The sequence below is a fragment of the Carassius auratus genome, chromosome 4, assembly GCF_003368295.1.
Source record: "Carassius auratus strain Wakin chromosome 4, ASM336829v1, whole genome shotgun sequence".
Taxonomy (NCBI): domain Eukaryota; kingdom Metazoa; phylum Chordata; class Actinopteri; order Cypriniformes; family Cyprinidae; genus Carassius; species Carassius auratus.
The window spans coordinates 13,124,547-13,146,188 of NC_039246.1; the positions used below are offsets into that span (position 1 = coordinate 13,124,547).

The following is a 21,642-nucleotide window of genomic DNA, read 5'->3' on the forward strand; positions in this document are numbered from 1 at the left end:
TTGTTCGTTCTATCATTGTATTGTTTGTTCTATCTTTCGTTCTATCATTCTATTGTTCCTTCTTTCTGTCTCCATCCATCCATCCATCCATAATTTTATATTGTTTCTGTCTTATCATTCTATTGCTTTTCTGTCTGTCTATCATTCTGTCTATCATCCTGCCTGTCGTTCTTTCTTTCTATCATCCATCTGTAATTCTGTCTATCATCAGTCTGTCTGTCTGTCATCATTGAAGATTGAAGTTGTGTGCATTGCATTGTGCGTTATGAAGCGTATTATGGTTGCATACTGATCGTTTTCACAGCTGTAGTAATTCATCAGTAAAAGTGCAAACTGTGCACTGAACACACTGTATAATACCTACTTTCCACACACACAGTCCTATAAGATCTTATTAAATATCATGCACAGCGAATCTAGTTTCCAGTGAGGCCAGGAGATTCCTCAATGGTAAAGAGAGGAGACATTTCTCACACTGGGTTTGCTGTGTCTGTTGTTTTGCTCATTAGAGTTTGCAGCAGACTGATGGTGGTCAGCAGTATCTGGCCGATCGGACCTTCACAGAGGTCAAACCTGCTCGCACTGTGATAAAGACAGCAGGAGAATTTGTGTACGTGGGTGGGTGAAAGAGGGAAAGAGAGAGAGATTGTGTGTGGGTGGGAAGTGAGATACAGTAAAAGCCTGGATGAAAAACCCTTCAAATTAACCCTGAGAACACATGCCCTGGAGGATAATTTCTAGATAAATGCTTTAAAGCAGTGGTTCATCCATCGTAATGGGCTTTGACTGACAGCTCCACACAAATCCACACTATTCATGTTCTCTTCTCCATTAAAATCGAGTGTGTGTGTGTTTGTGTTTTAACAGTGTTGTGACCTCGGCTACCATGCAGGCCTGAGCCGGGCATTGCGCACCTATTTGTCAGCAGAATACAGCATGGAAACCTCTCGACACGAGGGCCTGGATATTTTGGAGGGGGCTGTGGAGGGGCTGGACCCCAGTAATGACCGGCAGCGCTTTATGGAGACTCACCCTACAGCGTTCACCCCTCCTGCACGCTTCTCCTTTCAGCCACACATGGGAGACCAGGTCACATGCCACCTAGTGTCCTATCTAAATATATACATGTCATTTACACTACATTGACTTCTGTGCTGGAAAGGAATGAATCGGTGCTATTGTAGTGAGTTTTACTATCGTATCTAGAAACACAAAATTGTTTATTTAAATATTTTTTTTTAATGTAAAAGTTTTAAATTGTCCTGTGCTTGACTATATTGTGAACTGTGGGATTATATAAATGGGGTCAAAAATGAAGAAATATAAACATTTTCATATTTTGTAATCAAAAACGAAACTAATTTGGAAAAACTAAAACGTGCTACTTCCATTTTTATTCCTGTGTGATGTGCCTTGACATAACAGAGAGATTTTCAGCATTAATAAGCATAAATAAGCTAAAACTTTGCTAATTTGTGTAAATGAAGCATATGGGAGTCTGTCTTCCTAAAACTGTTTTAAATAGCATTTTCCAACTGTGTGATAATTATTGCACATGCAGTTTAATGACCTCATAATAATTGCAGCCAAATGGATTATTCATAAAAAAAATTTAAACTCATTTGTCACACCACAAGACCATTTCAAATGAATTCATGAAGCCGAAAATCTGATTTAAAAGTGGTGACCTCTTACAGCATCTAAAAACCTACACCAATTTTTTTTATATATACATACAAATATAATAATTTTAACCTCAAGTGTTGAGACCAATACATATCTATATAGATATATATGGTTGAGCTTGTTAATTGAAATATTATCCAATTTCACACAGCATTTTTATGTCAAATTTAGTCCAAGCTGTGGCCTTTTAGTTATCATGCATGCTCTGATATGATATGCAGAGCCTTGGTGGTCACATGGGAAATGCAAATTCAAGTCTGGCTCACAACATATTTTATCCAACACCATGCTGTTCTCCCTATCACTTCCGATCCTTTTTTACTATCCATGTCCTTGATAATGGCAAAAAGGCCTCTTTAATAATTAATACGCTCAACTGATTTGTTTGTTCTGCTGAGCGGTTTCTGTAATATGTGTATTTATGCACGTTGATATTTCAGGTGAGTCAAATCACAGCACTGCCGCAGGTGCAAGCCGAGCTCCTCCTCCGGTTCCAGCAGCTGCAGTCGCGCCTCTCCACACTGAAGATCGAAAATGAAGAGGTGAGACACACACACACACACACACACACACACACAATCCCTTCCCCTCGAATGAGCACCTCGGCAGCTGCAGTTCCCCCACTGAGGATAAAGAATGAGATGACAGGCGTGCACACCTTCTCCATTTCTCCTTTCCTCTTCTCTCGTTCCTTCTCTCTTGGTCGTCAGGTGTTATCTCCTTCACAGCTACAGATGCATTCATTCATATTGTTTCCATCTTCTCAGTCTCTGTTGGAGTGTGTGGTTGTTTGTCGCTGGTGGTTGGCAGAGGCCAGCTGTTTCCTGCAGCTCTCAGCGTGTGAAGAACCGAGCAGAAGTGCTGATGAACGCTGTATTACTGTAGAGATCGAGGGGTGTACGGATGTGTGTGTGTGTGGGATATTCCCAAATCCTCGTTTCTCTTGATGACATCAGACCAGTTCCTGAGTACAGTGTGTGATTGTCAAAAAGTACAGCAAACTATTGTAGTATTTGCTTGGTTGTACATAATAATACTAATTTATTTGATCAGTATTGGAGTAAAATAATAATATTGTGAATATACTTTTTATAATATTACTGTTTTCTGTTTTTAGATATTGTAAAATGTAATTTATTTATGTGATGACAAAGCTGAATATAGCCAATACGCAGTGTCACATGATACTTCAGAAATCATTCTAATATGCCGATTTGGTGCTCAAGAATTTTTTATTATATTTAATGTTGAAAGCAGTTGTACTGCATAATATTCTAGTGGAAACCATGATGCTTTTTCAGGATTTTGTGATGAATAAAAATTCAATATATAATATCATATAGTATTATCATAAATGTCTTTACTTAGATTAAAAAGTGTCCCAGCTGAATAAAAGTATTAATTTCTTTCAAAAAGGCTGAAAAAAACAAGCGTGTTAAAAAACACAATGGACATATTATTGCTTTCAAAATAAATTTCCAATTTTTAATTTCACTGCAAAATTGTATTTAATTATTGACTGGAGAAAAGTTAACCTTTTTTGGATTATTATTAAAGTGCATACTGTAAATTATGGAAACCCATTTCCCCAACTGAAGGAAAAATAATAATTTGCTCGCAATAGTGGGTTTACTGTCTAAATAACTGATTTGACTTTCTGACTGACTTATCTCATAACTGTAATCACAGTGCAGGATTTGGTGTTGAGGGTGATTAAATGAAGACAGAATTTTCTTTTTTTGGGTGAATTAGACCTTTAAGTGTTTAATCAGGCATAACATGTTACTTATAGTTAATGATGTGTGATTACATCACAAAAATTTTGGACCTCTATTCACACCTGTTTTTTGCTTTGCTTGAATTAAAATGACCATGAGCTAATTATTCCGTACAGTGGCACCACCGCTTCAGTAACTCTGTATGTTCCCTCTGAAGGTGAAGAAGACATCGGAGGCCACGCTCAGCACTATCCAGGACATGGTGAACATGGAAGACTACGACGTGTCTGAGAGCTTCCAGCACAGTCGCTCCACTGAGTCAGTCAAATCCAGCGTATCAGACACTTACCTCAGCAAACCCAGCCTGGCCAAGAGACGAGCCAACCAGCAGGAAACAGAGCTCTTCTACTTCACAGTAAATGTTGGCCCACACACACTCGCCCAAACAGGGCCTGTTTTGGAAATGTAATAAGACGTTTACTTGCATCAGACACAGAAAAGAGCACAGACGCCATGTTTATTCTCCTAGCATCACACTTTGCAGGCAATGATCTGTTTACACTGTAGTTTTGTAGACCCCTGGATTTAGCCTAGAGCAATGTCAGCATCTTTAAACTAAGTTTATGGCTACTGAAGGATGACCAGGACTAATTAGATCATTAATTTTCAGTGTAATTGGATTATTATTGACCGGGTGTATCTGTGTGGCTGCAGAAGCTGAAGGAGTTTCTGGAAGGCAGTAATCTCATCGCTAAACTACAAGCCAAACATGACATGCTGAAGAGGAGCATAGCTGAAGGTGATGTTGCACTTTTCTTGAAATGTGTAATTAATATGATTATATTTATTATTTACTATTGTATATGACTACTGCAGCTGGGGCTACTAACAATGAGAAAATGAGAATGATTTAGAAATGAAACGAATAATAATAATAATTATATTTTTATTATTTTCTCTTATTTTTTTCTTTACTTATTTGATTAATTAAATTCCATTGTAATATAATATGAATACTGCTGCTACTAGTGCTATAACTACTACTACTTTTTTATTTATTGATGCATAAATTAAAATATTATTTAATACATTTTCATTATACATTTTTATATAAATATGTATTTAAACCGAATATGCATTTTTACATGCACAACTAGCAAGATATAATCTCTCTCTCTCTCTCTCTCTCTCTCTCTATATATATATATATATATATATATATATATATATATAATCCATGTTAATAAAACCAAGATAAATAATCTGTGTTCACCATTTGAAATTATATAATGAAGAGTAAGTGGCGTTACTTGAGGTTTCAGATTAGTTGAGTTTTTGTCTGAAGAGCAGTGAAATGTGGTCTAATATAATATCTGCGTCCACAGAATACAGAGCAGACATCATGACAACCAGGTAAATCTCATCATCTATGTCTGACCTTCTCTTAATGCCCTTTTTGCATATACTGCTCTGCATCACAAGGTCCTTTTGATATTTGTAAAGGTTCTCGTGACCTTTTTGAATGCTAAATCTCTTGTTTCAGTTGCATTTCTCTCTCTCTTTCCAATTAGCCGTCGACGAAACTCCCACAGCAGGCACCAGGTAACAGCCGCTTTTGTTTCCACCTGTACCAGAACACACATTTCACGTACAACTTCCATAAGCTGCTTTATGACTCTTGGGTTATTTTTATCTGCATGCAGGATTCTGGGAAGGCCATCCCACTGATTGTAGAGAGCTGCATTCGCTTTATTAATCTATATGGTAAGAAATGTATATAATCTGATGAATAATACAAACATTGACTCCATCACACAAACATATAAATTCATATGCTCTTAAATTATTGTGTATTTTTTTAGGTCTCCAACACCAGGGTATTTTCAGGGTTTCAGGGTCACAGGTGGAAGTCAATGACATCAAGAATTCTTTTGAAAGAGGTTTGTGAACGCCGTGATGTAAATAATTCTCATAATTCTATTATGCTTTTAAGCAGTCACAGTCACAGTGAACTTTGAAAGTCTCCATATAAATCATACAAATATTTAATATGGAGAGAAAAAAGTTAATTTTTAAAATAATTTTAAACCAATGTAAGTTGTAGAATAATACGAGGAAGAAATATTATTTCTATATATATAATTATACTATTTTTATGTAGATAAATTGAAAATGTAAAAATCTTATTTTATTATAACGGGTGACTATTTTCAACTTAATGTTATATAAATAAAGCCATAATACCTTATTATAGTTGGTACCTCCTCTACATAAGAAGTCTTTTTATTTACAATTATATATTTTTTATTTTACTTTATTTAGTGACGTAAACAAGTTTCTGAAAAAAATTTAAAACCATATTAAGTTATAGATCAGTTTTACAGAAAAGTTATGGCATAATATTAAGAAGACATTTTCTGCACCATTTCTGTTTCACCAATTAAAAAAAAAAAAAAGTAACATTTTATTTTATTATAGAAGTGGTGACTAATTTCCACTTAATGTTACTTGCATAAAACCAAAAATTAATATGGTACCTCCTCTGCACATTGTAAAATGTCACCTTTAAAAAAAAAAAATGTTTTCCATTGTATTATATATTATTTTTATATTTTTATTAATTATAAAAGTAAATAATTTGTAAGATTTTGAATATGGTGAAAAATAAAGATTTTTTTGCGGTATTTCTGTGTCACCAGTTAAATAAATAAATAAATTGGTGACATTTGACCCTATAACTTGTAATGATTTTAAGAAAAATGTTAAGTAACTGTGTAAAAAATAATATATATAAGAATATAAACAAATAGCATTGATTAAATACGGTTTAAAAATCTCCCTTAAATTAAAACCATTAAAATAGATTATTTGATATATAGTGATATATACAGTCTTGTTCAAAATAATAGCAGTACAATGTGACTAACCAGAATAATCAAGGTTTTTAGTATATTTTTTATTGCTACGTGGCAAACAAGTTACCAGTAGGTTCAGTAGATTGTCAGAAAACAAACAAGACCCAGCATTCATGATATGCACGCTCTTAAGGCTGTGCAATTGGGCAATTAGTTGAAAGGGGTGTGTTCAAAAAAATAGCAGTGTCTACCTTTGACTGTACAAACTCAAAACTATTTTGTACAAACATTTTTTTTTTTCTGGGATTTAGCAATCCTGTGAATCACTAAACTAATATTTAGTTGTATGACCACAGTTTTTTAAAACTGCTTGACATCTGTGTGGCATGGAGTCAACCAACTTGTGGCACCTCTCAGCTGTTATTCCACTCCATGATTCTTTAACAACATTCCACAATTCATTCACATTTCTTGGTTTTGCTTCAGAAACAGCATTTTTGATATCACCCCACAAGTTCTCAATTGGATTAAGGTCTGGAGATTGGGCTGGCCACTCCATAACATTAATTTTGTTGGTTTGGAACCAAGACTTTGCCCGTTTACTAGTGTGTTTTGGGTCATTGTCTTGTTGAAACAACCATTTCAAGGGCATGTCCTCTTCAGCATAGGGCAACATGACCTCTTCAAGTATTTTAACATATGCAAACTGATCCATGATCCCTGGTATGCGATAAATAGGCCCAACACCATAGTAGGAGAAACATGCCCATATCATGATGCTTGCACCTCCATGCTTCACTGTCTTCACTGTGTACTGTGGCTTGAATTCAGAGTTTGGGGGTCGTCTCACAAACTGCCTGTGGCCCTTGGACCCAAAAAGAACAATTTTACTCTCATCAGTCCACAAAATGTTCCTCCATTTCTCTTTAGGCCAGTTGATGTGTTCTTTGGCAAATTGTAACCTCTTCTGCACATGCCTTTTTTTTAACAGAGGGACTTTGCGGGGGATTCTTCTAACTTTGCAGTTAGTCTTCTAACTGTCACAGTACTTACAGGTAACTCCAGACTGTCTTTGATCATCCTGGAGGTGATCATTGGCTGAGCCTTTGCCATTCTGGTTATTCTTCTATCCATTTTGATGGTTGTCTTCCGTTTTCTTCCACGTCTCTCTGGTTTTGCTCTCCATTTTAAGGCATTGGAGATCATTTTAGCTGAACAGCCTATCATTTTTTGCACCTCTTTATAGGTTTTCCCCTCTCTAATCAACTTTTAAATCAAAGTACGCTGTTCTTCTGAACAATGTCTTGAACGACCCATTTTCCTCAGCTTTCAAATGCATGTTCAACAAGTGTTGGCTTCATCCTTAAATAGGGGCCACCTGATTCACACCTGTTTCTTCACAAAATTGATGACCTCAGTGATTGAATGCCACACTGCTATTTTTTTGAACACACCCCTTTCAACTAATTCAACTAATTGCCCAATTCCACAGCCTTAAGAGCGTGCATATCATGAATGCTGGGTCTTGTTTGTTTTCTGACAATCTACTGAACCTACTGGTAACTTGTTTGCCACGTAGCAATAGAAAATATACTAAAAACCTTGATTATTCTGGTTAGTCTCATTGTACTGCTATTATTTTGAACAAGACTGTATATGTGATTATTTAATAATATATTTCAATAATTTTTTGAAAGCCCATTGTTCAAATGTGAAAATCACTGATTTGAATGAAAAATATCTATCACCATGGATACACTTTCATCTTAGTGACTGTTTCCCAGGCAACGACCCCTTGACTGACGAGGAAAATAACCATGACATTAACTCAGTAGCAGGCGTGCTGAAAATGTACTTCCGCAACCTGGACAACCCGCTTTTCCCCAAGGAGAAGTTCAACGATCTCATCGCCTGCGTCCGTGAGTGCTTGTGTCCCTGCGTTCATATGTGTGCATGTACGTGTATGAGGCAGGATGGAGAAAGGAAAGGAAAGGAAAGGTGTGTGTGAGAAACGGTGGCACAAGCGTTCGGGAAATGACAGGGTGCTAAGTACTCGGGTTTCCTGGGGCATTTGGACAGCTGCTGTCTTTTCATGTGAATATAATAGAGTCCCTGCCTGTCTGAGCACACGGGACGTCTGCTTTTCCTTGTTCATCAACTTGTGTGTTCATGTGCCTTCAACAGGAACGGAGAGTTTGTATGAGCGTGCCCTCTCCATCCGCAAGATCTTGACCACAACACCACGACCAACTCTCGTGGTCATGAGATACCTGTTTGCATTCCTCAACCAGTGAGTATTCACACACATTTATATAGCTAGCAAAATGAGGACATACTACATAGACTGTATGTTGCTTTTCTAATCTTTTTGTATAATATCTATTTGTTTTCTTTTTATTTATTATATAATAAGAAAAATAAAAACCTTACTACATGTACTGCGTTAAGCTAATTGAGACTTGTGAGTATACACACACACACACACACACATATATGTACATGTATATATGACCCCCGAAAAGTTCAAATGTTGCCTTTTTTCAATTTTATTTTATTTCAGTTAACATGTTTTTTGTTTTGTTTTGTATTTGTTTTAGTTAATGATAATGATAATGACCCTGGTATAAATATTACTAATGATTTTATATATAATTAGTAATTAATCAGTGCAGACTCTAAAAGAAAACAGGAACACAGAAGAATTATTTATATATTTTTAAGGAAAATTAATTATTTATTATTTGTTTAAATATATATATATAATATAATTAGAAACCTTTTTCTATTTTAATTTATTTCAGTTAATGTTTATTTTATTTAAAATAATATAGACTACCCCAAAAGAAATGCAGGGAATACAAATGAAACATTTTTAGAAGGTCAGATGGTATTATCTATTATTAAATTATTACACAAGCACAGATGTCACTTTATAACAAGTAATAATAACCTTATGAAGTGTTTGATTTTATATACTGAAAATACTACCATAAATTACATAAGACATTCACAATTATATTTACTGTTATATCTCTGAATCATTTTTTTTAGAAAGTTTTCAGATATGTTTTGCTATATTTAGCTGATTCATCTTGACAGTTTTGTTTAAAAAGGGAAACAAATTGAACCCACATACTCACTGTTCCATGTATGTACTCCGTATGAAATATTCATCAATATTGCTACTTCCAAACGAACACAACTCACTCAGCTGCAAAGCTGAAGCGTCTCATTGAATAGGAGAACTGCAGCTAAACTAAGCATCCGTTTTCACACCTGAAATTAAATCCTCTCCCACCTCTGTGCCGTGTGAGACAGAGGGAGGCTGAGAGCGAGAGTGTTGGATAAAGGTGCGATATGGAATTTATATTATTCATAAAAATAACAGACTGATGCTCTGATTTAGAATGGATAATTTTAGCGATGTACTCAGGAGACAACGTAATGCATCATGGGTTTGTTTCCCATCATAGCTTGTCCCAATACAGCGATGAGAACATGATGGACCCTGGAAACTTGGCTATATGCTTCGGCCCCACTTTGATGCCCACCCCGGACCTCCTGGACCAGGTCTCATGTCAGGCTCACGTCAACGAGATCGTCAAAACCATCATCATCCACCATGAAACCATCTTCCCTGACACCAAAGAGCTGGAGGGACCCGTTTATGAGAAATGCATGAGCAATACTGAGTACTGGTGAGTTTATGTGGGTAACTAATTACCATGTTCACATTTAAAGTGCATTGCAGTATGTTGATGATCTTCTGTGTTATTTAAGTGAAAGTCCGTACAGTGAACCTGGAGTGTTTGAGGAGGGGGAGCAGGATGGAGGGACTGAAACACAGACGAGTGAGGAGGGTAAATACATGCATGCTCGTTCGTTTTTATTAATCCCAAAAATACAGAATGCTGAATTTGCCTGCCTTTCTTTCAGAGGGTGAGCCTGTGGAGGCTATAGCCAAGTTTGACTATGTGGGACGGTCTGGACGGGAGCTGACCTTTAAAAAAGGAGCCACTCTGCTGCTGTTTCAGAGAGCGTCTGAAGACTGGTGGGAGGGACGACACAACGGCACTGACGGACTCATACCACACCAATACGTCACGCTGCAGGAGTGAGTCCACACGCTACATCTACATATTCAAGGCAACAAGATAAAATAAAGAAAAAAAATATTACCATAGCAAACACTTTCCGCTAAAATACCACATTTACAGTTAATGTTACTTTTAAAATTTTTTACATTTTTATTGTATTTATTTTATATTTTCTTTTTTTATTCATTTATTTCATTACTAATTCCCCCTTAAAATGTCTGCTGTAAAAACAAATCAATATGGTACCTCCTCTACACAATGCAAGAATTTTATTTTAATTTAATAATAAGAAAAGAAGTGTGTATTATTTTAATTATTTATTTATTTAGTTTAGTTTAGTTCAGTGGTGACTAATTCCCACTGAATGTTAGTGCTGCAAAACCATAAATCAATATGGTAGTTCTTCTACACAATATAAGAATTTAATTTAATTTAATTTAATTTAATTTAATTTAATTTAATTTAATTTAATTTAATTTAATTTAATTTTACACATTGGCTAATTTAATCTCCTTATAAAATTAAAATTATAATATAATTAATATAAAATTCATTTTGATTAAATGAATAGCTTGATGTGAAAATGGATGAATGAATGAACTTCTGAATGATGTATATCAGGGATGAGGCCATGTCAGACACTATGAGCCAGAAAACAGACAGTGAGTCCAGCCCTACACCTTCAGATGAAGTGAGCTCCAGACGGTCACTGACGTCTCCTACTGAACCAAGAATCCCTGAGACCTTCATCAGCCGGTGAGAACACACACACTCTGGCCTTCAGTCACCTAATCACTTTTCTCCTTTCATTCAACATTATTAATTCCTCTCTCCTCTCCTCAGACACCGGAAGCGGACGGAAGCCCTCCTGCGCCGTGTCCCTGGTCGTTTAAGCGATGGTCACTGCCATGGCAATGGGCTGGAACGTAGCTCTCCTCCCGTAACGGTGACGGTAACGGGGCATTTCAGCCCGCGGGAGCTGCTGCGTGGAAACAGCTGTGTGGACAGTCCTGAGCACCACAGACGCATGGGACACAACACCACCTCCAACGGCAACGTCACTGCCAACATCAACCAACACGAGTCCCTGCGCAGAGACAGAGAGCGAGAGAGTCCTCCGATACGCCAGTCACCATCCGCAATGCATTGTGGGTTACCTATTCAACGCTCCCAGACGCTGAACCCGCACACAATGGCACAGGTTTGTTATGAACAGACATGCAAATAGGAAAATCTCACAAAAACATGTTCCTGGAAACCGCTTTGTGGCAATGTTACAATTTTTTGCATTGACATTTTTACAGTTAAGCACATTTTTCAGATTCTCATAAAATTTTTATATAAAGTGTGTAATAAATGCATAGTTAGTTTATATTAATTTTAGAAAAGGCTTTTTTTTTATATTGATCAAATTAAAAATATATTAACAATAATATAAATCAAAAAACTATATCACATATAACATTTATATATTTGTTATTTATAATTTAATCATGTATATTAAATGTATAATCATTTTATTATATAATGTTTTGGAAAATATTAATTAATTTAGATTTTCTTTTATTAATTGGTCAATTATTTAACAATAATATAAATTATGATAAATTATATGTTTTTAGATTTCATTATTTGTGTATTAAAGGTGTAATTTAATTTAATTTATATTTAATAGTTTTTTTACTTTAATTTTATCATATTGATTAAATTGATAATTGTTGAATTACCAGTATAAATGGTGATATGTTGTTAAATATTATAATAGATATATATAATTTTTTTTATGTTTAAATTTCATACAGTTATTAAATGTATAATCAGTTTACATTTTATTATTTTTTGAAAAAAAGTTTAATTTGGTAAAATATAAAAAAAAAAAATTATAATCAGTAAATTAACAATATAATAATTGTAAATATTTTAGATATTATTATAATTTATATATGACATTCATATAGTATTTGCTGAAAAATAGTTTAGGGACCCTAAAAATATGGGACTTGTTTTCTCTATCCAAAACTTAATTTCTTGTTGTCTTTAAATTTGCTCTGCATTATGACGCAGAAATGTCCATGACAAGTTTTGTGAGATTTCCAAAAATCCGCACTCATGCATGCTCAAATAACACAATGTGTCGTGTTAGTAATACCGAAACACTCACAATCACTCTCTCTCTCTTTCTCTCTCTCTCTCTCTCCAGGATTTGGAGGAAACCATGAGTCTGGCATTGAACGAGCTGCGCCAGCTGGAAAGGCAGAATGGGAAAACCGCTGCTCCTGACCTGGTTCTGGACACCCTGGAGCAGGTGAAGAGCAGCCCATCCTGCCCATCCGGCTCCACCCCCTCCAGCTTGTCCAGCCCATCAGATTCCCCGAGCCCCCTCAGCCCGATCAGCCCCCTTCCTCCTCTCCCTCCGCTGCCAGGCCCTTCGTCCCGGCGCTCCAACGACCCCGTTGCCACCTTTAAACCCGTAGCCTCGCCCCGCATGGGTGTGACGCTCCGCCCACCCGCTTTGCGACCCAAACCGCCCATTCTTCCCAAAGCCAACCCTCCGCCTTCCCAGCAGCCCCAGAATCCGCCCTCGAGTTTCAGCAGCGACAAATCTGGCACTATGTAAGCCAATGGGTCCAACCGAAGGAAACAGGGTTAAAGACTCGACGACTGCTCGAAGAACAGGGTTAATCTCTTAATAATGACATGATTGTACGGCCGATAGCTAGTTTATGCGCAGAACGGTCTGATAGCGTTAGTCTACGATATTATATCCATAAATGTGTTGTCAGGGTGGTGTGTGTGTGTGTGTGTATTCTCAAAGTGAATAGGACTTTACCGTGTCTGTGTGTAGATACATTTATAAGGAACACATTCAGAGACAGCGGAGAGAGACTGCCTGTACAGGAATTACCATTGTTGTTTTTATGGGAAATGTTCCATTGAGTCGGTGCAATGTATTTTGAGTGCTTTGATTTGTTAGGCCTTACAAGAGAAATGTGTCGAAAACGCTGTTTTTATAAGTTGCTGCTGCTTTTTTTGATGCTTCAATTCGAGTTACAGGACTCCTGGTGCCTCTTGGGAAAATAGTTATTTCACTTGTTGGAACTTGATGGGGAATGTAATTTAAAAAAAATTCCCGTTCACTTAGCCTTTCCCGCAAGGCGACTGAAGAACACCGAATGTATTCCATGAATGTTCCACTGTTTTTCCTGTTTTCACTCTGAAAAATACCACGCTAAGCCTTGATCACCAGATAAACCTCCCCTTTCACCGTGGAAACCAAACCCTGAAGCCTGATTGGACAACGTGGGAGGGACACAACCGTAACATTCCGAGGGCAAACGCACGAACGAAGCTTTAGCAAAACATCACACTGAAGGCACAAAAAAGACATTCCAGGGAGGATTGCGAAGAAAATGACGAAAGTTTGTGAAATAGGCCACGCCCTTATATGCCACGCCCTCCCTCGGGTCGTTCAAGTACAATTTCCTCTGCTGCTCCACTGACGGACGATAACAGTGTTCGATCCTCGATTTCAACGTCCCCTGTGCTTCCATTGTACGTGTGTTTGTATGATATCGTCAACGGCAGACTCTTTGGAGCACACTAACCATACATGGCTCTCCTGTGTGTGTCTGTGTGGGGATTTTTGCATGATAAAACGCGCTTAGAGTAGTTCGGAGTACAAGGTGATGGATAATTCATGCTTGTACATGACAACTTAAGTGTTTGAGTGTGTTTGTGTGAGTGAAAGATAGTTAGAAAGAGTGCACTGCACTTGTAGACAAGATTGTGTGTGTGAGAGTGAATGTGTGTGTGATCAAGGGCGTTTAGTTCAGTGTGTAAATATGCATGAAGGTGAAGCAAGTAGTTTTACGACCGAACGGCCTTGGTTCACTTTTTTTATACACTAACAATGATTGTTTTTCCACTTTTTTTGACTGCTGCTTATGTTTTTCTACCGTTCTATTTTTTAACCTTTATTTCTTACTGGTGCTCTTTCATACGACCGTGTCTGTTTGTCGCCGTATCCAAGACCCATTTTTTTTGTCCTTTTCCAAGCAATCTGAGATTTTCCCCCCACCCTTCCACACACACACACAAACACACACACACTGTGTTCACATGAAAGTGCCTTTCAGGATGCATGTTGAATGCAGGAGCCTGGTCTGCCAAGGGTGTGTGCTCCCGTCGCTCTCTGAAGAGTCGTTCCCCAAGTAAAAAATAAAGAAATAAATATTATTAAGGCTAGAGCTCTTTCCAGATATTTAATAACCTGAACGAACAATAAATATGTACATTTAATCCATTGTGATGTCGCACTTTCATGTATAGGACTGTATTGGCATGTAGCATTAAATCATGTTCCAGTGCATTTTAAAATGAGTCGAAACTGAATGTCTTTGAAATAAAGGAAAGTTGATATGTCTCAAAATAGTGCGTTGTTCTTTTTTGTTGATATATTTCAGTTTAGTGATGGAAATTGCTCATACTAAAATTAAACTGTAAGTAGAAAGCATTGTACATGTGATTTAAAGACACAGTACCCCTCGAAAATAAAAATCTCTTTATTTGATATTTATTTACAGTGTACTGTCCCTTTAAATGTTACAATCTGTCTGCCTGAATCCATGTTTTGTACATATGTGCACTAATAATTTATGCTCTTATTTCAGTCATGCCGTTAAAAATGTAGGACAATTCGAGGATGCTTTTAATGGTTCACACAGGAGTGGAGGACACAATTTCTGCCTTTTAAAGCAAAGAATCATTTCCCATCATGCACCTTAACCTGGCTGATTCTAAAGTGGAGGTAAAATGATAGAGATTAGACATGCAGTGGGGTCCAAAGTCTAAAACCACTAGTTTTATTTTGCATTCTAATGTAATATATCACTTTTTCCATGTTTAAATGAAAATGTAATGTAAATATCATAGTATATTTGTATTTTGTTTGTTCCTTTTGCTTTAGCTGTATAGGCATTTATGTAAAACATGGTAATCATGTTTCCCAGATTTCTTATTCATTATACATCACATAATTTATTTGTAAATTTTTTATTAGATTTTGAGTCCAGATTTTCAATGCGGTCTCAGACTTTTGGACTTTGGACCCCACTGTGGTTTTGGATTTGCAGATGTTTTGCAAGCCTGTTTTCTATCTCTTGAGTTATGGGTATAAAGATATGAATCTTTAATGTTTTGATTTATATTAATCTTCATCCATTTTTTCAAATGCAAGCTGGTACATCCTTGCTGCTGTCCTTCTGCCAACTCTCATGTACAGTTGTGACCTATGCATTTCATGGGCCCATTTTTTTCATTCATGGGGGGGTTGCACTGAATTACCAATATGGTCATGGGTTTCAAACTTTTTAAAAAGTGCAGAATGTTTGAAAACAAAATGTTATTCATTTCTGTTCTGATCTACACTATCATTTGAAAGTTTGGGATCAGTATAACTTTTTAAAAATAAATTTAGTAAGAATGCTTTGAAGTGACAATAAAGACATTTATAATGCTACAAAAGATTTATATTTCAAATAAATGTTCTTTTGAACTTGCTATTATTATAAGCTTATTATTATGATTTTAGAAGTTTGATGTGACACTGAAGACCGGAACAATTATACTGAAAATTCAGCTTTGATCAAAAAATTTGTTCTTTTAAACTGTAATGTTTCACAAAATTACAGTTTTAAAGGATTTTGATAAAATATGCAAACCATACTACATATCACATTAAATGACAATTGAAATATTTGAAGACTCTTGGAATCAATAAGAGTTTCAAGTAGTATTTAAATTTTGCTAGTCACTTCAACTCAAAGATTTTTTTTCATAACTATAATTTTATTCCCTAATAGAAAGATTTCAGTACAGTTATAGTATGATAGACAATTCCAAACTTTATTTCGCAAGTGAAAAGGTACACAATGGTCAAAACGTTAAAAACCAAAGGCTATTAAAATGTGTTACACAGCAAATTAACAATAAAAGGGGAAGTCGAACTCTTTGCAGTGGGTCCCTTTCACATTCAGTAATTGCTAAGCAGGAACACGAGCTGAAAGAATTCATTCACGAACACATTTTTTTTTTTTTAAACAAGACAAAGCAGCCACAGCGGTGATATTCATCTTTGGTCTGAAAGTGTTTGAATCATGAAGCTTTTGGACCTCTTTAATAGTCATTTCCAAGGGAAAAGGATAAAACCGATTACATTCATCAAGAGTTTCAGCAGCGCAGTAAATAAAAGAGCGTCAGCAACTGATATTGAGGTATACATCCTTTTAAAATAAACTACATTTAGGGTGAAATGAGTCTATATTGATAATTAAGTAGTAGTTCAGCCCTTGGAGCCTGGTTTGAGTGTGGTGAAGGGTTTGGTGTTCCTCAGCGATCCCGTCAGCTCCTGCAGGAATGGCACGATGTTCGAGTCCCTCTCTGACTTCCTCCCGTCGAAGATCACCACTACGGTGAAGTGCGGTTCAGGCCGTGTGAGGAAGTAGGTGCTCTGGACTTTATCGTCATAAAAGTGGACCACCTTATCCAGAGCGTTGAGTTCCGTGGAGCGGTCGCTCATGATCATGATGACATTTGGCCAATGCGTGACCGGCCGTTCTCCGCCGGGAAGAGACACGATGGCCGGAAACTGGTCCACGCCTTTGGGAGCTTCACGGTAGGAGTGCGGATGATGGTATCCATGACCCTGGAAGCTCTCTGAGCCACGGTTGTCGAAGACCAAGGAGACGTTGGAAGCGTCGTGCTTGCGAATGAAGCCCGAGATCTTGCCGAAGTAATCTAGGGAGGTCCGAGCCGTCAGGGTTTTCATTTCGGACTGCAACGTTTGCCGGCTCAGAGCCTCGTGGAAGTAGAAGCTGAACTTGGCTAGGAGTGTCGCTTGAAGGCGCTGGAACCACAGGTAGAGGTGTGGCAGCTGCACGGCCTTCTGGGATTGGCCTCCGAAGAGGTGTTTCCTGGTTTCTCGTTGCCGTTCGAACACCTGACCCCACGCTTGAAGTTTGGAATGGGCGCCGTGCAGGTTGAGCAGAGACGGCAGGAAATGCCACTCGGAGATCTGCGCCTGGCATCGCAGCAGCTGCGTCAACACGTCCACCTCCACCTGGAAGCTGCTCTCCAGACGGCTCAGGATCGGATGGTGGAATCTAAAAGAAGCCAAATGCAACAATATATCGATATTGTTTAAAGCTATAGTCAAATCACAAAGGTTAATTACCATAATTTCCGGACTATAAGTCGCACTTTATTTCATAGTTTGGCTGGTCCTGCGACTTATAGTCAGGTGCGATTTATTTATCAAAATTAATTTGAAATGAACCAAGAGAAAACATTACCATCTACAGCCGCCAGAGTGCGCTCTTTGCTGCTCAGTGCTCCTGTAGTCAACCACTGAAAACATAGAGTGCCCTCTCAAGGCTATAGACGGTAATGTTTTCTCTTGATTCTAAATAAATGCGACTTATAGTCCAGTGCGACTTATGTTTTTTTTTCCTCGTCATGACATATTTTTGGACTGATGCGACTTATACTTAGGTGCGACTTATAGTCCGAAAAATACAGTATCTAATGGGCTGCAAATTTCAAAGTGAAGCACGTCACTGTGTTTATTTACACGCTGTACAAAATTATTTTTATTTCAATTATTTTGCGGTCATTGAAAAATATTTATTTTTCATCTATTATTTAATTCTTTTTAAGATTTATTATTTTAAGTTGTAGATAAAACTAATTATTCAAGTATGTTTTACAAGAAAATTCTGTATTAGTATTTAAACTTCAAAATTTTAGGATTAATTCCTAAATTAATTAGTGTTACTTGTCATTTCTTTATTTATCAAATTCACTACAAAGTATATTCTACACCAATTTGTTTTTGTTTTTTTTTACATTGGAAAACAAATTGAGCTCTGAGCCCATGATTTTGTATTTCAGCTCCATTAAAAAAAAAAATCAAATACATATTTTAATATTTTATTGTAATATTTTAATGCAATAATCACATTGAAAATCATTATTTTTATAGTCATATTAAGTGGGTCAAAAAAGTGGAAATTATTTTTTTTTTTTTGTATTTGTAAAATCCTTTTAAATGCAGATGCACTACTGAGCAAAATCAACCAACTTATTCTCAATTTTTTTTTTCCTCCAAATAAAGCTATTAAAATCATCTTGAGAATTTCTTAATTTTTTTATTTTTATTTTATATCACAATATATATTTCAGAAAAACTAAATATCGAAATACATTTTTTCAATATCACGCAGCCCTACATGAAATGGAACTCTGATATCAATATGAGACGATGTAAGAAGGTGGACGACAGATCCTCCAATCTGTGTGTCCCGTTTGTGTTTGAGCGAGCGCCCCCGTACCAGCTTGTTCTTGAGAAAGTCATGAATACTGCAGGGCGGCATAGAACTCATTACATCTCTTGCATTCAGCAGCAGCAGCAGCGTGAAAACTCTTCACCCCTGACTGATCATTAATTACACGTCTTAGCAGGCAGCCGGAAAGAATAGCACGAGGAAATGACAGAGAGAGAAAGAAAAGTCAGCTACTTCATAAAAAGGCTAACAGAGTACTTTCTATGGGAGTTATATATTGGAGAGAACCCTGGCGCTACCAGAATATCTTCACACAGCAACCAATGGGGAGAGTTTAGGGGCGGGGCTACCTGTTTAACCAGACAATGGAAGAAGGGGAGTGTTTGAGGAAAATGGTTTGGAAATAGATTTTTGCAACACAAAAATTCACATTCAAAGCATTTTCTTTGTAGGCCGGCAGAAATTTGATAGAGTTCACCTCTGATTTCTCAAGGTCAACCTCTGCAGAGTCAACACTGCTGCCAAAGACCAAATCTCTGTTGAGCACTTGGCTGACTGATTAATTGATCAGATAACATTTGTGAGATGACTCAACGTTTGGCATCCTTCCTTCCATCCATCCATCTCTCTCTCTTCCTTTAGTGAAGTGCAGAGTTCACCTTGAGCAGTCAGGTGCTGGCCTCACATGCTGCTTTATCATGCATCACTGTCCCTCTCACTATAACACGAATTAGTGTTATTTAGTTTGCACATGCCACCTGTGTTTCTCACCTGGAGCTGTACTTCTGCAGAATGCTTTCCAGCGTGCTCACGAGCTCTTCAGAGTTCACAGTCTTCTGGCTACCCAGAGAATGCATCTTCTCGTAGAAGTCTGCGATCTCCATCCTGGCCTGCGTGAAGTGACACAGCTGCTCGGACAAATGGGGCAGGAGATCCTCCAGGTTGGGAGTGGAGCCTCCGGATGTGTGGCGGCCCATGGAGACCACCTTCCTCAGTTCGTTGTTCAGGGACGTATAGATGGTTCTGATGGAATCCTTGCGGATGAAAAATGACTGACCACCTGCATGACACACATACATTAATGTGATGGCATCAAAACAATACAAAGCAGGAGGCACCTCTAGTGATTCAGCCTGAAAATGAATTCAGTAACAGAACACACAGATGGAGATGCATTATGTATGACCACATGGCGCCATCTGCTGTATTTAAATTATATTACCCTGTCATTCACTGTAAAAAAAGTAAAAAATAAAATAGGTGTTTTTTTGTTTTGTTTTTTGACTTGGACCAGGGTAATTCCTCGTTTTTGCCATATTTGACAGATATTTCCATGGTACATATACTATGGTAATAAAAAAAAATTCCAGCAAAAAAGCCATGGTATTATTATGGCACATCAAAAAATATACTATTATCCTGACACAAGTCCAAACACATCATCTTACCATAATGTTACTGAATTACTAGCATTATCACAAAGTGTTACCATTTAATACCTGTGGGAAAAAACTAATAAAAAAAAAATCATCCTCTGGTAAATCAAGTTTTACATTAAAAAAAGTTTTATGAGATACTATGTCTATTGTGACAAATCACATTAAACTTATAATTAAAATGATGTATTATGACAAAGTCACAATAACGACAGTGAACTTTCAGATAAGTGGAAAAATTAAGACAAACTAAGAAAAAAAATTAAAGTCTTAAGACAAATAATTATGTATTGACATTAAAATTGGTCAAATCTGAGAGATGATAGAACTGTGTTATGAAAAAGTGTCAATTATAACATGATAAACGTTTTGTCAAATTTATAGCTTTGTTGTAATCATGAGTCATACATTTGACTATAATTTTTTTAATGTTTAAATTATTTTTATGTTCCCCTTTCTCTCCTAATTTGATTATATCACAATTATGACGTTGTATCTAAATTTTACTTTTATAACTTCTCATAATTTTGATAATCATAATTATTATATTATAATTTTAATTGATCTCATAATTACCATCTGACATCTCACATTTTGACATAATCTCAAATTATGACATCTCTAACCATTGTTTCATAAATTTGACTTTTATTTGTCAAAATATCTATGTCTGTAATCCAAATTTACTATTTTGAATTGTGTCATAATTTATTCTAAATCTTTAACTTCCCTTGTTTGGCGGAAATGGGTTTTTAAATGGTAGTACCACAGTCAGTAAGTTTTGACAGAATGCAGTATTGTAAACGCTGTTTCACACCTAGTTTCTGCCCGAGGAAAGTCATGTTGTGGTAGGCTTTCTCCGCGGCGGCGAGGTGCGCGAGAGCGGCCAGCAGAGACGTCCAGGTGGCCCCCGCGCTCTTACTCACGTCCTTCTCCTTCTCCACATAATCCTTCGCCCGGTCGAACCAGAACATCCCGAGCTGAGTGAAGAAACTCTCGAGCACGGCTCGCTCTTTAGGAACCGGCCGCAGCTCATCATCGCGCGGTGTGTCACTCATGATGACACGGGGGAGATAAACTTACAGCTGCTGTACATTCACGCTGCAGTGTTATTAAACGACGCTAAAACTGTTTGATGCGCCCATTGTGTTGTGCCAGGCAGTTGCGATCGCTGGAAATAAAGAGATTCAAGCGGGTTTCTGTTGGTAAAATGCGCATTCTTAGTGCTAAACGCCACCATAACACTTTTCAATAACAACACTACGACAAGCCAAAGGAGACAAATATGACTATATACGAAACGCGCATCCTATACAAGAATGCTCAAATGGATCAAACCTTTTCGTTTTCTCAGAATGATACTGAGCTAAATCTCCACTTCAGTAGCACCACACTTTACATTTTTATTCCTGTCTATATTTCTGTCTGTTCTAAGTAACAAAAATGAGAAATTTATTCTGCAAAAACCTTTGACTCTAATCTGTAAAAAAAAAAAGAAAAAAAATTAAACA

General features: G+C 36.9%; 2 protein-coding genes across 3 annotated transcripts in view; one reads left to right on the plus strand and one right to left on the minus strand.

Moving 5' to 3' along the window:
• The window catches only part of srgap1b (SLIT-ROBO Rho GTPase activating protein 1b), a 33,900-nt gene extending 19,119 nt beyond the window's left edge, over positions 1-14,781 (plus strand). The window contains exons 7-22 of one of the 2 annotated variants that reach the window (XM_026227375.1): positions 868-1,089; positions 2,127-2,228; positions 3,622-3,819; positions 4,119-4,203; positions 4,790-4,817; positions 4,976-5,006; positions 5,108-5,168; positions 5,267-5,344; positions 8,044-8,178; positions 8,444-8,549; positions 9,733-9,957; positions 10,040-10,110; positions 10,196-10,373; positions 10,978-11,112; positions 11,200-11,557; positions 12,557-14,781. In XM_026227375.1, the coding sequence (XP_026083160.1) occupies positions 868-1,089; positions 2,127-2,228; positions 3,622-3,819; positions 4,119-4,203; positions 4,790-4,817; positions 4,976-5,006; positions 5,108-5,168; positions 5,267-5,344; positions 8,044-8,178; positions 8,444-8,549; positions 9,733-9,957; positions 10,040-10,110; positions 10,196-10,373; positions 10,978-11,112; positions 11,200-11,557; positions 12,557-12,973 (2,430 nt within the window). In that variant the 3' untranslated portion in view covers positions 12,974-14,781. Of the gene's footprint in view, positions 1-867; positions 1,090-2,126; positions 2,229-3,621; positions 3,820-4,118; positions 4,204-4,789; positions 4,818-4,975; positions 5,007-5,107; positions 5,169-5,266; positions 5,345-8,043; positions 8,179-8,443; positions 8,550-9,732; positions 9,958-10,039; positions 10,120-10,195; positions 10,374-10,977; positions 11,113-11,199; positions 11,558-12,556 lie in introns of both variants that reach the window. The other variant, XM_026227367.1, reaches the window with a different exon arrangement.
• Positions 14,782-16,238: 1,457 nt separating this feature from the next.
• Positions 16,239-21,414, minus strand: kics2 (KICSTOR subunit 2). Its single transcript, XM_026227386.1, has 3 exons — positions 20,949-21,414; positions 19,467-19,755; positions 16,239-17,516 (listed from the first exon to the last, which is right to left on the minus strand). The coding sequence occupies exons 1-3, from the start codon at positions 21,187-21,189 to the stop codon at positions 16,697-16,699; spliced, it is 1,350 nt and encodes a 449-aa protein (XP_026083171.1). The 5' UTR covers positions 21,190-21,414; the 3' UTR covers positions 16,239-16,696.
• Positions 21,415-21,642: the final 228 nt, after the last annotated feature.

Bases quoted from the DNA above. Each gene is read 5' to 3' on its own strand.
- kics2 (XM_026227386.1), bottom strand. From the start codon at position 21,189: ATGAGTGACACACCGCGCGATGATGAGCTGCGGCCGGTTCCTAAAGAG. The intron at 19,756-20,948 runs GTGTGAAACAGC...TGTGTCATGCAG, and splicing joins TTTCCTCGGGCAGAAACTAG to GTGGTCAGTCATTTTTCATC. The intron at 17,517-19,466 runs GTGAGAAACACA...GGCTTCTTTTAG, and splicing joins CTGCAGAAGTACAGCTCCAG to ATTCCACCATCCGATCCTGA.